This window comes from Malurus melanocephalus, unplaced genomic scaffold, assembly GCF_030028575.1.
Source record: "Malurus melanocephalus ecotype Western Australia unplaced genomic scaffold, MMel_1.1 scaffold_751, whole genome shotgun sequence".
Lineage (NCBI taxonomy): Eukaryota > Metazoa > Chordata > Aves > Passeriformes > Maluridae > Malurus > Malurus melanocephalus.
In genome coordinates, this window is record NW_026623983.1 from 200104 (window position 1) to 215510 (window position 15407).

Consider the following 15407-nt stretch of genomic DNA (forward strand, 5'->3'; position numbering starts at 1 on the left):
GAACAGGCTCAGGTCGATGGTCCCGACCCGCCGCGCCTCTGCGAGCCCGGCCCCGCCGCGCCGCCCGGCAGGTAACGGGGGGGGGGACCGGCCCGGGATGGAGCGGGGATGCGGCGGGGATGGAGCGGGGATGGAGCGGGGATGGAGCGGGGATGGAGCGGGGATGGAGCGGGGATGCGGCGGGGATGCACCGCTGACCGATGCCCCCGTTCCGTGCAGCGGGAGCCCTCTCTCCGGCCCGGAGAGCCCCAGCGAGCCCGGTCCCGGCGGTGAGGCGGACCCCGAGGCCGCCCCCGGCCCCGGCGGCGATGCGGAGCCCGGGAGCGGCGGCGCGGAGGCCGCGGGGCAGAGCGGAGCGGCGGCCGAGGAGCCCGACGAGGAGGCGGCCCCGGCCCGGCCGTCGCAGAACATCGCGGTGCAGGTGGGTGCAGCTCCCCGGGGCCCGTGGGGTTTGTGCTGTGCGGGGCGAGGGCCGTGAAAGGCTCTGGTAGGACCTGGAGGACAAAGAAGTGAATAAGTTGAGGTTGGGGGATAAAACATCCATTCTTGCAGCTTTACAGCCGCTGCTGTAAAGGTGATGAGGGGTCTGGAGCATCTCTCKGATRARGAGAGRSTACAGGAGCTGGRCCTGGTTAGKCCAGAGAAGACWGAAAGGGGATCTCATTAATGTGYATAAATATTTCYAAGGGGTGTCAGAGTGTGGTGCCAGGTTCTTTGTGTTGGTGCCCAGCTATAGGATGAGGAACAATGGCCATAAATTAAAATGATAAGTTTTATTYCAGAGAGCTCCTTTTCATGGAGGGTGGCAGAGYRCTGGAAGAGRTGCCCAGGGAGGGCCAGGTGATCCCTGTAGGGGTGAGGGTGTGATCTCAATCATCTCCTTCACAGACTGACTTCAAGGCGGCCGATGCAGATGTGAACACRGACCAGGACATCGAGAAGAGCTTGGTGGGTATCAACACACTGTGCTGCAACTGCTGTTCCCACTTCTTCCCTGTCAAAATAGAATCATAGAATCATTATGGTAGGAAGAGATCTCTGAGATCATCAGATAGCAGCCTTGAAGTCCTTAAGCTGTTCTTTTTACAGGAGGAATTTTGCTCTCCACTGCAGGACAAGATGATGTCTGAGCGGGCCTTGCTGAAGGAGCGCTACCAGGAGGTGTTGGACAAACAGAGGCAGGTGGAGAACCAGCTGCAGGTCCAGCTCAAACAGCTCCAGCAGCGGAGGGAAGAGGAGATGAAAAACCACCAGGTATTTGGTGAAGAACTGTTTTTGTTTAACCTGCTGTGTAGTTAATTTTAAAATCTTTGTGAAGCCCAGGAGAACCTGCAGTCAGGTTCRTCTGTCTCCTGAGTTTCCTCATAATAACCAGTTTATGGTTGAATCTGCTAAAAAGAAAGAATTTGTTGTGTAATTTTATTAATCAATTAGTTTAAAATAAGAACAGGCTTTAGTTCRAAACCATTACTTGTGAATATTGTCCTGTTTCTATGTGATGCTTCTYTTACCCCAGGAGATTCTGAAAGCGATTCAGGATGTTACGATCAAGCGAGAAGAGACCAAGAAGAAGATGGAGAAAGAGAAGAAAGAATTCCTGCAGAAAGAGCAGGATCTCAAAGCTGAAATTGAGAAACTCTGTGAGAAAGGCAGAAGGTATTTATATAGAAAAGAAAATGTTTATTTTTTCGGGGGTAAGGTCTTGCTTAACCCTGATGTAAACCTGATGGAGCAAAGAGCTTTAAAGTCTTCGGAAGCAGCGAGTATTTAGGTCAGACCTGTAGGGATAAATWTAGGATAGGCCCTGTATATGAATTGGCACTTTTGTGGAGTGTTTTGTTGTGTCATAGAGGTCTGGTTTTTATTCTGAGTGTGATGTTTTTGGGTAAAACTCCTCCAGTGATGGCTCCAGCCCTTTTCCCCCAAGTGACTGTGGCAGAACACGTGCAGGGGGAGCAGCACAGCTCCCTGCAGCGAGCCTGGTTCTGTGCCACAGCCTTTGTGCAGTGTCATGAGCCAGCAGGATTTGTGCTCTGGAGGCTGTTTACCCACACAGGGAGCCATCCCCAGCCTGTGCTGTGTGATTGAACCTGGGGATGTGCCAGGGAGGGTTTCAGTGTGGCCTCTGCAGYGTTGGGATTCCAGCTGTGCTGTCCCATTTCTCCCGTGCAGGTTGCTGAAGGAACAGGAGGAGAAGGAGAACAAGATTGCATCCCTGATCGCAGAGCAGTCTGATGAGAAGTAAGGCTCTTATCCATTACCTGATTAATGCTGCCCACTGCACTTTTCCTTCCTGTCATTTTGCCTCAGAGGGAATCTGATGCTCCTGATGGGATAGAATATAGAAAATGATCCAGCAGTGCTGGCCAGTACGTGCTCTAGAGGTTTTATCTCCTGCAGCATCAGGTCTCTGGATTAAATCTTTGATCCCAGTCACAAGCAGGCTCCTGGATACTGGTGACATAAGATCCCATAAGATTAGAGTTTGTGCTTGGTGGATTGACTCAGCTTGTAACTGCTACCTCTGATTGAATTTTAACTTTCTAGAATTAGGGCAGTCTGATTTCCYTGGCTGTTCCCACAGCTGTCCAGCTACACTAAACTGTCACSCTCAGGTATTTAGAGCTGGGCAGGRSTGTGMCAGATCCASGTGTTCCCATAGCACAGGTGGAAATGTCCAGCTTTAAACTTGTCCAGGAACATAAGAGCATGGTTCTGCCTGCTGCTGAGATTGATTCCTGGTCCACATCTTCCCTGGGAYTGGACTGGACTTTGCTCAGGGGAATTCTCACTTTGTGTGGTGGAACAGCTCGCTCRTGGGACAATGACACACACACCCCAGGGAGCTGGGGCTGGTGTCAGGGTCTGGCACCTGCTGTGCTCCCACAGTTCCACCCCATCCAGAGCTTTTGGGATCCATCCCTTTGTGGCCATTCCTGTGCCTGAGCCTGAGGGGACTCGTTCTGTTCTGTGTGCAGGCAGCTGTGGGAGATGGAGCTGGACAAGCTGAAGAACCAGCACAACGAAATCAACAGGAACATTCTCGAGGAGACAGAACGGGCCTGGAAAGCAGAGGTGAGCAGGTGATTTCTCCTCTGGCAAGTGGCTGATTTGAGATTGCAGAGGGTTAATGGACAGTTCTGTGAAATTGGGAGCAGTTGAGGACAAGRGCAAGTCCCACTGTGTGGGGTAAGATGAACGATGAACAGGTACCAGTGCAATATTAGTGTGGAGCAGTGCCAGTGCCTGGTCTGGCATCAGGAAATGGGGCAGTACAAAAACAGAGCCTCTGTCCATAGATCCTGTCCCTGGAGAGCCGGAAGGAGCTGCTGGTGTTGAAACTAGAAGAAGCAGAAAAAGAAGCAGAGCTACACCTCACCTACCTCAAGTAAGTCTGTGTAGGGTCACAAGTGGCAGGGAGGGTCACTCACGTGTCCCTGTGTCCCATCTCCTCTTCCTCTACTTATGCTGGAGGTTGGGCTGGAATAGTTCAGGATTTCCTGCGATTCCTAAAAATCTCTGTGATTCAATAAAGTCACACAGCAAGGGTGTGTTGGGCTGTGCTTGTCCCCTGTCCCTGTTCACCTGCCCAGTTCAGTCAGTGCTGCTGACTCTGCTGTCCCTGTGTGTCCCACAGATCAGTCCCCTTCCCTTGTGGGTTCCTCAGCTGGGGGTGAGCCCTTCCCACCCCGCTGGAGGAGGGGAAGCCAGGAGGGTTTGGGGGGTTCCTTGCTCCCACTTTGCTGCCTGTGAGAGCACAGTTGCAAGTGGGAAAGTTCAGCTGTGCTTGCAGGTCTGCACCACCCACGCTGGAGACCATGAGGCCAAAGCAGGAGTGGGAGATGAGGCTCAACAGGATACGAATGACCAAGCAAAGTGTCAGAGTAAGTTCTGCTGGCCTGTCCCACATACTGCTTCTCTCTCCAGCTTCTCATCCATTCTGTGGAACCAAACAGTGCCACTCCAGAGCCTGCCACCCCAGGGCTTAGAATGCCCCAGACTTGCTCAGGTTTGATAAATGCAGCTGTTTTCTTCCCYCTGTGCTAGGATCAGTTCAACGACCACATCCAGATGGTGAGGAATGGCACAAAGCTGAGCAGCCTCCCCCAGATCCCGACGCCGACGCTGCCTCCTCCGCCTTCGGAAGTGAGTGCCTCTCCAGCCCCAGCTGGCCTGGCCCCAGCCCTGCCGGTGCTGTGCATGTGTGGGATGGCCCATCCCCTGTCYGGGCTTACCTGGAGAGCAGGGGAAGGGTTTCCTTCCCTTGCCAGCTGCTGGTGCCTGCAGTTCATCCCACCTTGGCTGGGGAAGAGGGCACCCAGGTGCTCTTGCTCTAACCAGCCTTTCCTTCTTGCCCTGCTTTTCTTCCTCAGACAGATTTCATGCTGACGGCATTCCAGCCCAGCCCATCCCTGACTCCACGGCTCCCCTTCCCCATCGGCCCYGTCCCCGTCCCCATGGTCATGCCCAGCGCCGACCCTCGGGCGCTCTCCTTCCCCCTGCTGAACCCCGCCATCTCCAGGCCCAACCAGCCSTCCCCGCCCCTGCCTGCTTCCCAAGGGAGGAACAGCCCGGTGGTGGCATCGCTGATGGGCACGCACAGCCCTCACATGGCTCCTGCTGCCTCCATCCCTCCTCCGCCCGGCCTCGGAGGGGTGAACGTGGCCCCAGAGTTCCACCGGCCCCAGCCGGCCGACAAGCTGGAGAAGCTGCTGGAGAAGCTGCTGACTCGATTTCCACAGTGCAACAAGTAAGGGTTCTTGCAGAGAATGGGGGCTCGTGCATGGCACAGGAGCTGGGATCAGGGAAAGGGGGATCCTGGGGACAGTGGGGTCTGTGGGAACTGAAGGAAGGCTGAAGGCTGGGAGCAAAGACAGCATGGTGTCTCTGTAGTGCTGGGAGTGGGAATGGCTGGGAGCTTTGAAGGACAGCAGGGATGTCTGGGTACAACCAGGAGCCCCTCAGCTGTCTGTGGGACTTTCCCCAGCATTTTGGGGTCAGTCTCCTCAGCACAGGACTCACCTCCCATGGATGGGGCAGGAGAGCACACGGCTTCCCCCAGGCAGCGGTGGCTGAGGGGTCCCAGTGTGAGGATTGGGAACTCTCAGCAGGCTGCTGTCCGTGCAGGGCCCAGCTGACCAACATCCTGCAGCAGATCAAGACTGCCCGGAGGACCATGGCCGGCCTGACCATGGACGAGCTGAACCAGCTGGTGGCGGCCAAGCTGGCGGAGCAGCAGGAGCGGGCAGCGGCCGGGGCCCAGGTGGGACAGGGGGGGTGGGGGCTGCTGGAATTGGGGCTTGGGGAACAGCCTGAGCTGTGCCTGCTCCCTGCTTCCCCACAGAGCTGGGGCTGTGTGTCAGGGCTGTCCCCAGAGCTGGGGCTGTGTGTCAGGGCTGTCCCCAGAGCTGGGGCTGTGTGTCAGGGCTGTCCCCAGAGCTGGGGCTGTGTGTCAGGGCTGTCCCTACTGAGCTGGGGCTGTGTGTCAGGGCTGTCCCCAGAGCTGGGGCTGTGTGTCAGGGCTGTCCCCAGAGCTGTGCCTGCTCCCTTCATCCCCACAGAGCTGGGGCTGTGTGTCAGGGCTCAGTCCCCAGGGTTCCCTTCCCTGCTGACTGCACCGTAACCAGGGAACATTTTCCTCGGGGTGGCTCCTGTGTCCTTTGCTGATGTGCCTCCCTCCTGTGCCTTGCAGCCTCTGGGCCGGATCAGGGCCCCCATGTTCTCTGCTCCTCTGCCTCAGATCAGCACGCCCATGTTCCTGCCCCCGGCACAGGTCGCTTACCCTGGAACAGCGTCACACGTAAGGCTCTTGGCTTCCCTGGGACAGGGGAGGGRSGGACAGAGGGACAGAGGGACAGAGGGACAGAGSCTGCCTGAAGGGATGAGCTCTCTCCTCACAGCTCCTTGGGCTGGTGACATGGAGGATTGGGGCACAGATCCTTTGTGTTTCACACGTTGTGACACAGGGACACGAGATATGTTGGTGGCTCTCAGGGAGAGAGGGGAGCAGCTGTCTCCATGATCTGTGTGTCTGACCTTCCCCCTGCTCCTCTTTCCCCCCATGGCTGTCCCAGACCCCAGCTGCCTGTAAGCTGTGTCTGATGTGCCAGAAGCTGGTGCAGCCCGGTGACCTTCACCCCATGGCCTGCTCACACGTGCTGCACAAGGAGGTGAGTGTCTTCTGCTGCTCGGGGCTTCCTCCTGCTCCTTCCAAGTGACCCTTGCCGAGTCCTTGTTGTGCTGACACCTTGCCAGGAGAAGGGTAYGATCAATAAACACTTCCTTGCATCCTGTCATCCCATCCTTTCYGTGCTCTTGGCTGGGCCACCCTGTGTGGCCAGTGTGTGGTGGCTTTAGGAACAGGCTGCCCTTCTGTCCCTGATCCTTGTGTCTGTGAGGACAGTCTGGAAGGATCTAGAACACAGGGTGAGAGAAGTAGCCACTGCTGCCCAGGTGTCTGGGCTAGGGATGCTTTTTGGAAACCCTTTATTCCCCATGGGGCTGGCTGTGGGTCACCTGTGTGGGCAAACCCCACACCCCAACAGCTCTGGGGCCTCCAGCAGCGGTCCCAAAGAAATGGAAACTCATGTTGAGGAGGGTCTGATGGTCCTGGGAGGGTGACAAGGGCTCTGCCCTCATTGTGACCTTGTAAGGAGCCAAGGAAAGCGTCCTGAAATGAGCGCTGTGAACAGTGAAGGCACCTTCGGGTTGTGCCAGTGGCTCTTGACTAATTCTCTCTCTTCCAGTGCATCAAATTCTGGGCACAAACCAACACGAATGACACTTGCCCCTTCTGCCCAAGCCTCAAATGACGGCTGCTGGGACAACGTGGGCCCCCRGGAGGAGTTGCTGTGAATAGCCAGGATCAGTTCTAAGATTTCTACAGTTCTATATTTATACGATCATGTATACACATGTACATTTTTATTATATAGGGTAATGTGTGTATAGAAAGTCTGTATACATACAAATTCATAAATAAAGTGTGTATATTATGCAGTGATTTGCTGCTGCTCCTCATTTCTTAGTCTGCAGCCCTGCTGGCTTCTTCCAAAWGAGGGTCAGTGTTCCCTGGGAACTGCCTCAGCCACCTCTTCCCATTTGGATCCCATCAGCTCCTTTTCCAGGGCCATCCCTTATGTCTGGATACCTCTGCCAGTCATCACCTGTTTTTTCCCCTCATGCCAATGAACAGCTTGAAGAGCCGATTTTTTGTGGTCATTTTTTTAATGTCATAATAATTTACCGTGTTAACATTCATTGTTCTTACATAGACACTGGGTTACAGAGTACTGGAGCCTCCAGCGACAGCCCATGGTCCCGTCCCGTCCTGTCCCCTGCTGTCACCGGGCCTGGGGAGGGAGCGGACGGACGYGGCTGCGCTGCAGCTCAGGATAAACCAACCTGGGCCAATTCCTGCGTTCCCCTCTGCTGTCCCTCCTGAAGCACGGGCTGACTCACCAACCAACCCTTTCTCCATGGATTTCGGTGGGATTGCGAGGTGCTCAGCACCGCTGAAAATCTTGCACTGACTCTCTGTATAAATTTCCACCCCGCTTTGTGGCGGTCTGCGGCAGGAACTGAGCACCCCTGGGTGCTGAACCTCGGACGCGCACGCACACGCTCGGGGCGTGTTTTAAGGCAGTGGTCCACAACAGAGTCTCTGGGGTCCTGGGGGTCCTGGGCAGGCACGAGGGTGGGGGGAGAACGTTGCCCTCTTGCGTGGAGTGGCAGCAGGATGCGGATTTGGGGCTGGGGGCTCCGAGTGAGCGCGGTGGGGTGAGCAGGGGCAGTGTGGGGGCTGTTGTGGCTGCTCTCTCCTGGCTCCCTCGCTGCTTTCCCACAGAAACGTTTGGCTGCAGGATTTCCTTAACAAGCTTTATGCTCCGTGATTGCTGTGGGGCCTCGGTGTGTCCCTGCCTGACCTGGTGGCCCTGCTCCTGCATGTGGGGCAGCTGGCCCTGGCACCGCAGGTATCCATCCCCTCCTTGTTCATGAGGATTAATGCCTTTGAATCTCCGTGTTTGAGCACTTTCCTATCCAGGCTGGAGGCAGAAAGCAAGGGAATACAGCGCTACCACTGCCTGCAAGGTCACGGGTGTCTGCTCGGGGCAGGGAACGCTGATCCTGCAGCACAGGGAGGAGGACGGGCTTGTCCTCACACACTGCAAAATCCTCCCCGTGCTGCTGGAACGCCACCAGGACAGAATGCCTCCTGTGCTTGGGGTCCCGTGGGCTTGTGAGCCTTTGCTCTGCGTGCTCCAGCCCTGCACCCCCTCCTCAAGCCATGGGACCCCCTCCCCATCCCGTGCTCCCACCGAACACGCGGCTGCGGCGTCAGCCCCGGCCCTGGGTGCTGGCCACAGTGGYTGAGCACTGAGCAGAAGGCTAAAATGATTAAAAAAAAATCCAAACCAAAACAGGACCGACCCCTAATGTTGGAACAGTGGCTTTCAGGGCTAGAATTAAAAATAGAGATATATGGATATATTGTACAGGTGAGAGGCAGCCGTGGTCTGTACACGTGGGACCGGCTCTGTACACGCTCTGACTGCGCAGCCGCGCTACCACTGACGCGATTCGTAAAAAAAAAAAACAAAACGAAATAAATACAACCATGTGTGTAAAAAACAATAAATGCTGCAAGTTCCCACAGCTGCCGCCTGTCCCCAGGATGCCAGGGTGTCCCACAGCCGGGCCTGGGGAGTGAGCAGAGCTGTGGATTGGGGTGGTGAGGTGGGGTGGGGTGGGGTGGGGCGCTGCAGGGGGGGCCCAGGCTCCCCTATGGCTTTCGAAGGGCTGGGGAGCAGCAGGAGCCAGGGCTGAGAGTTCCACTCCTGGCACCGGCTGCTCCATGGCAGCCGCCGCTGATGCTGGGAGCCGGGACAGGAATTGATTTCCCATCCCGTGTGGAGCGGGGAGAGGAGGGGTGCCTGCTCCTGCCTGTCCCGGGAGGCTGCAGGGAGCCCCGGGGCTGGGGACAGCAGGAGCACAGCTTGGACAGGCAGGAGAATGCACAGGAAATGTGGGAGCGAGCGGTGTACGGGCAGCAGGAGGGGAGGGAAAGCCCTGTCTGGGCAGCCCAGGCTGGCCCTGCAGGGCTGTCTGCGCAAAGCCTGAGGCTGGGTGGCTCTGGGACGATCCCTGGAGCCTGGCTCAGTGCAGGGAGCCATGGGGGAGGCACGGCTGCAGTGCAGCTCCCTACGAGAGAGCCTGGGCTGGCGCTTTCCCGGCAGGGCGAGCTGGAAAGGGATGCACAGAGATGGAGGGGACAGGCAGGGGATGGCTCATCAGCATCACTCCATCAAGCCAGGCACGGCTGGGTGGGAGAGCCTGGWCAGCCTGTCCCGTCCTGGAGCACAGAGGCTGCCCCAGCCCCGGGACAGGGCTGCTGCGCTCTCCTCCTGCACGGCTCTCACTGCAGCTCTCAGATGAACACAGCCCGAGGCTCCCCTGGCTGCTGGCTCTGATGGACACCGAGTCCCCTGGCACCGGCTCTGAGCTCCCCACACCGCAGCCCCCAGAGCCAGACCCTGCCCCTGYCCCTCACCCGCGGCCCCCGCGCTCCGCCATCACTTCAGCAAGGAGATGTCGTCGGCGAAGTCGTCGTGGTCCCGCCGCAGGCAGCGGAAGCAGCGCCACTGGAACACCATCAGGCAGAGGGGCAGCATGAAGAGGGCGCAGATGGCCGCCATGACGTAGGCGATGGTCATCAGCGTGGACTCGTCCGTCTGYGGGATGTTGTAGCCGCAGTCCTCCATGTTGGAGTGCAGGTGGGGCCCGTCCACCGCGGCCGTGCGGAACTCGTCGTGCACTGCGGGCGGGGAAGGCGAGCTCTGGTCACTGCCCACCCACATGTCCCTGTCCCCCGTCCCCACGGGCCCCTGTCCCCTGTCCCCACGGGCCCCTGTCCCCTGTCCCTGTGGGCCCAGCTCACCATGGCAGGCGCTGACGGCGAAGCCGATGCGTTTGCGGGCGCGGTCGAACACCACGTAGAAACCCTCCATGATGACGGCGCCCATGACCGTGCCCGTGGAGGACTGCGAGATGGCGAACTTGTAGCAGTCRTCCTGAGAGGTGGCCACGTCCTCCACCGGGCGCAGGTATTGCTGCAGGGACACAGGAGCCATCAGGGATGGGGGTGAGGAGGTGGCTGTGCCCACCCAGCACGGCCCTGCCTGTGCCCCCTGGGCAGGGTCTGGCCCGACCAACGCTCACCTGGGGCAGGATGGTGATCCGGAACGACTGGTTGGTGGCTTCCCCCATCAGGTAGAGGGACAGGACCGGGAAGATGTGCCAGGGGGTGGTGCCGACCTGCCAGCAAACCAGCTGCTCCCCCAGCCAGAAACCGTCTGGGAACTTCTCCGTCTAGCAGAGGGAAAGGGCAGGTGAGCGGGGCCGAGCTGGGCAGGCAGCAGAGRTGCCAGGCTGGTGAGGGGCAGCCAYGCTGCCCRCAGCCCTGGGCTGTGCCTGTGGGGAAGGGATGGCTTTCACTGACCGAAGAGGCTGTTTTGATGGATTTCACCGCAGCCTCAAACACCTTCTTGGGCAGCCTGAGGTTGGTGGTGCCGCTGTCCACGATGCTCTTGTCGTAGTTGTACTGGGGGCAGAAGAGGAGGAGTGACCCAGGTGCAGGACCCCAGCCCCATTGCCCCAGCCCCTCTGACCGATGGTGGGTGCCCCCAGTGCCCGTGGGGCAGGTGTCCCTGTGCCCCCTCACCTCCTTGCAGTCCATGTTCAGGTCCTGCCCGTTGACCTCCAGCTTGACRATGATGACCTCGTAGTACCACTCCTTGCGGATGGGGGTGTACCAGATGTCACCCACGTACAGCGAGCGGTCGATGCCACCGATGATCTGCAGAGGASWCAGAAYGSYGCTGTCACCACGCTGGCAGTGCCAACACCCCGAGGGTGCCCCCCAGCCTCCCGTGGGGTGCTCACCATGCTGCCTCCCACCGAGGCCACGGCCTCTGTCTCRTTGGGAGAGAAGCCTGTCCCGCACAGCTGCAGGGAGAAGATGTTGGGCACCCGCGTCTGCTTCACCAGGGAGTCAAAGAAGGGCTCCAGGCTGTCGTCSGGCTGGGGGGAGGAGAAAGCGGAGCCAGGACAGGGATGTGTCAGTGCTGTCACTTCTCCAGGAGCTCTCTGTGCCCAGGGGAGYTCCCCTTGCCAGCACTGCTGCGCCCCAAGGGACAAACAAGGACAAGGAAAAAGGCAACTGAAGCGTTCTGGTGCTCCCATCCAGGACTCACCCGGGCAATCTCGGCATATGCCAGTCCCAGGATCCCTTCCCARTTGGAGCCGTTGATGAAGAATTTGTCTGACTCTGTGATGGCAGCGATGTTGGCTCTGACAGTGACATTGGGGCCGTGGGGGATGGTGACAAGGTCAGTGCCCAGCTCCCCTTCCCACTTGCCCTGGGTGTAGGGCACATACACCCCCTTCCGCAGGTCACGGTAGGTGCTGGACCTGCAATGGCATCAAAGGGATGAGTGAGACCAGAAGGGTTTATGGGCATCCAGCCTTTCCAGAGGCTGGGCAGGGTCTGGACAGATCTCCAGCAAGAAGAAGAGTCCCCCCAGAACACTCACAGCTGCCGCTGGTAGTATCTCCGGAGAAAGGGGTGCGGTGCAGCTCCCACAGCAAAGTTACTGCTCCCTGTGTCCACCAGGATATTCAGCTGGAGAAGGAAGAGACAGGAAGGCTCATGAGTGCAGTGTGACCCTCTTTAGCTGCGCCCAGAGAGGAGAGAAGGTGGTGGAGCAGGAGGCAGCGACATCAGGGTGTYGCACAGAAAGCAAACACCATCCAGCTCTGTGCAAACAGTGTGTGAGCTCCTCGCTCAGCACGGCCCTAAATCCACAGGCAGGATCTGGGAAGCGCTTGGCAGGTGTTGTGGGGCCCGAGAGCAGCAGCACCACAGGGTGCACAGGTTCCCCTTGCCAGGAAAGCAGATTTGCTGGCACAGCCRGTGGRAAGGATCGCTGCTGGGCAGCCCCCRTGGATCCCTGTGCCCGATAATCGCCATCCATATGCCCAGCCCCGCTCCCGATCCATTCCTGCCCGGGCAGGATTACCAGGTTTGGCAAACATCCCACTGGCAGGGCCAGGAGAGGGCCAGCTGGATCCTGCCCTCAGCTGACCCGAGCCTGCAGCCCCGGTGAGGAGCTGAGAGGGATTGCTGGGGTGGGATTGAGGGGTGGGATTGTGGGGATGGGATTGCAGGGATGGGATTGCAGGGCCAGGATTGCCAGGGTGGGATTGCAGGGCCCAGGTTGGAGGGGTGGGATTGCAGGGATGGGAGTGCTGGGGTGGGATTGTGGGGTGGGAGTGCTGGGATGGGATTGCCAGGGTGGGATGGCAGAGGTGGGATTGCTGGAGTGGGATTGGGGCTCTCCGAGGCTCCTGGCTGTGCAGGACAGCAGAGTTCAGGGTGAACCCTGACCCCAGACCCAGGAGCTGCTTCATGGCACCACCCYGGGCAGCAGCACCAGAGCTTTGGCCCTTAATCTGTGGAGTCAGAGGCAGAGGAAGGAGGTTAATGCGCTTGTGTTAATCGCAGGAGCAGGGGCTGCAGCTGTCGAGCGCTGTCCCTGACAGGGGCTGGCACGTCCTGAGCGCTCCAGCTCCACCACCCTGCCCAGGGAAAGGTTTCAGGCCTCGGGTACAGCTCAGAGAAGCACATTCACCCCTCCAATGCTCACCCTGGGCGGGTGCCAGCTCAGCACCCACCACACAGCCCGACCTTCTCCTGCAAACCCGGCACCTGCGCCATTCCCAGGGCTGCTCTGGTTCTTTGGTGGGTCATTAGGGGCCACCTGCTCCACGCAGCTCATCTCCAATCCCCAGGGCACCCAGAGGAGACTGCTTTCCCTGGAGAAGGACCTGCTGAGCTGACGCTGCAAGGAGAGCTTTTGTTCCCTGCTGAAGGGGTCACGCACAGGACCCACGTGGAGAGGACCCAGATCCTCGAGACTCAGCCCAACCATCCTTTCAGGCCAGGACACGGCACGTGAACTGGCGAGGCCAGGACATGTGTGGCAGGGACACTGCMTGAAACCTGTCCCTGGAAGTGACAGCCCCTCCGGGCACCTCGGCAGCAGCGCTGGCTCCGTGCCACGCGTGTCCCTAGCGCTGTGYGCCGCTCCTGGGGCACCAAGCCTGTGCCATCTGTCCCAAAACACCGGCTCCTGCTGCTCKGCTCACCCCTCTTCCCTGTGTGTTTATGAATCAGCCCGTTCTGGGGAGCCAAGGAAACCAACATGCTTGGACACATGGAATGTGTGAGCAATCAGCTGCTGACGGTGACTTGGCAGCGCAGCACAGCTCAGAACCAAAATTACAGCACAAGGGGATAGGGAAACTTCCTTGTCAGCATCGGGAAGGTGAAAGGAAAGGTGAGGAGACGGATCACCATCCCCCTGCTGCGTGTGAGCCTTTGGGAAGGATGCACGCACTCCCCGGGGCAAATACGGCCCCAATTTCCTGCAGAGACACAGCCAAACTCTTTCATATGAATCCACTGAAATGCCTGGAGGGATTTTGCTCACACAGACACACACAGACGCATGCACAGGCACCACGTTTGCATTTGGAAGCAATCCAAGGCTGGAAGATGCTGCCCAAAAGGGTGACTGGCTCCGGAACGCGCGAGCGCCTGGGAACAGGTGGTTCGCACGGAAATTATCTGGCAGCTGCGACACGTGGCAGGCAGGAGATGATGAAATCACATTTCAAACTAGATTTTAGAAATCATCTCCTCCCTTTTTTGTCCCCTAAACACACCCYGCCAGAGCAGGGAATAAATCCCAGCCACACAAGGACAACACAATGGTGCTCCCAGAGATCCAATTTCCGTGGCAGTGGGATCATTCCTCCGTCCACATCTCGCTCCCTTCGCTCTCTCCCACCACGCACACAGAGCACACAGGGCACAGCCAGCTCACGGGGAAAAGCCAGCCTTTTTTTCAGAGCCTGTGTGGGTGCTGCCTGTTCTGGCTGCACCCACGAAGTGCTGGTGGYAGCCGTGAGGGAATGTGGCCCTGTGCTGGAGCCTCAATCGCTGAGCTCGACCTCTGGGCCAGACTTGTTGCTGGTGACGCTGGGGATCAGAATGGGCACAAAAGGATTCAGCACCAGGAACCTCCCTGATCTCATCCATAAAAGAGGGGAGGAGCTGGTCACCCTGGGCTGTGACTGGCACCTGGCACTCAGCGCTCATCCTGATCCCAGCGCGCAGGCACACGGTGCCACATGAGCTGGGCAGTGCAGCTTCAGCATGTGAGGGATGCTGACAAAAAGATGGAGCAGGATCAGAGCCTGGTGACGCACTAGCGCTCGCTCTGCCTGCCCTGTGAGCTCCTTTTCCACCCCATTTTCCTGCACTTTGCCTCCCCACGCTGCCCCAGCTCCTGCGCAGCAACAGCCGTCACGAGATGCCCGGGAACACCGAGCCCTGGAGGATTTCTGGAGCATCTCCCCAGGCCGGGAACGGCACACGGAGCCAGGCAGCAGCTGCGCCCGGGGCTGTGCTGGGAGGAACTGCCAAACACGGCTTGGCCGTGGGCTCCTTCGTGCCTGCATGTGCCCGCTCCAGGCGGGCACGGGGCTGAGCAGCCACAGCCACAGCCCACCCGCCCGCCGCCCACACCCCGCACCAGCTCCAGCGGCATCCTCCGGCTGGGAGCGGGGATGGAGGCACGGAGAGAGGGAGGGAGGGAGGGAGAGAGGGGGAAGGGAGGGATGGAGGGATGGAGCCTGGCTCGCCCGCACGGAGAGGCACACGCAGCACCGGCCGGAGCGCCCAGGCAGCCCCGGGAGCGCTGGGGTCACCTTCGGCGGGCAGTCTTCACCGAAAGCCAGCAGTAAAAACATCAGCAGAGCGATGAGGAGCGATGGGAAGCAGCAACGCCGCCCGGGCCGTGCAGCGAGAGCCACACGAAGCCATGGTGACACCCGCAGCGCCTCTGCTCGGCGCCCCGCAGCCCCRAGGGATGCACCCGCAGCCCCCGGGGATGCGGGGAATGCAGGGGATGAGGGAGATGCGGGAGATGCGGGGGATGCGAGAGATGCGAGGATCCCCTCCCACCTCACCTTCTGCGGGGGGCTGCCCACCGTCATCTCCACGTAGTAGCCCTGCCCGGACTTGCCCCGCAGGTTGTCGATCATATCCACGAAGCTGCCGGTGAGCTCGGGCTCGGCGTCCAGCGGCGCCCGGCGCTGCCGGAGCCCCGACGGCGGGGTCGCGCCGCCCCGCAGCGGCAGCCGGATGCGCGGCGGGGCCGGGAGGGCGCGCAGGACCCCCAGCCACAGCAGCAGCCAGGGCCAGGCGGGCGCCATGGCCGCGGGGGAGCCTCGGGGGACGCGGTCAGCGGGCCCGCAGCGCCCCGCGCCTCGGCGGGGCGGCC

The 15407-nt window shown here is 59.5% G+C and overlaps 2 protein-coding genes across 3 annotated transcripts; one reads left to right on the top strand and one right to left on the bottom strand.

Annotated features, from left to right (window-relative positions):
• The first annotated feature begins 6 nt into the window (after positions 1 to 6).
• On the top strand, positions 7 to 8601 carry RNF214 (ring finger protein 214). Of its 2 annotated transcripts, XM_057384840.1 has the most exons (15): positions 7 to 71; positions 220 to 421; positions 889 to 948; positions 1114 to 1254; positions 1517 to 1656; positions 2173 to 2241; positions 2979 to 3075; positions 3300 to 3388; positions 3782 to 3884; positions 4048 to 4146; positions 4374 to 4750; positions 5128 to 5263; positions 5693 to 5800; positions 6075 to 6170; positions 6747 to 8601. In XM_057384840.1, exons 4-15 carry the CDS (start codon positions 1120 to 1122, stop codon positions 6810 to 6812), a joined length of 1515 nt encoding a protein of 504 aa, XP_057240823.1. In that variant the 5' UTR covers positions 7 to 71; positions 220 to 421; positions 889 to 948; positions 1114 to 1119; the 3' UTR covers positions 6813 to 8601. The 2 variants fall into 2 exon arrangements, with proteins under 2 accessions (XP_057240823.1, XP_057240821.1); XM_057384838.1 differs by lacking the exon at positions 7 to 71 and having other exon boundaries at positions 149 to 421; positions 3794 to 3884.
• Positions 8602 to 8670: 69 nt separating this feature from the next.
• On the bottom strand, positions 8671 to 15354 carry BACE1 (beta-secretase 1). The gene is made up of 9 exons (XM_057384841.1): positions 15094 to 15354; positions 11592 to 11680; positions 11253 to 11469; positions 10942 to 11079; positions 10721 to 10855; positions 10499 to 10600; positions 10219 to 10368; positions 9938 to 10109; positions 8671 to 9814 (listed from the first exon to the last, which is right to left on the bottom strand). The coding sequence occupies exons 1-9, from the start codon at positions 15337 to 15339 to the stop codon at positions 9573 to 9575; spliced, it is 1491 nt and encodes a 496-aa protein (XP_057240824.1). The 5' UTR covers positions 15340 to 15354; the 3' UTR covers positions 8671 to 9572.
• Between the last annotated feature and the right edge of the window lie 53 nt (positions 15355 to 15407).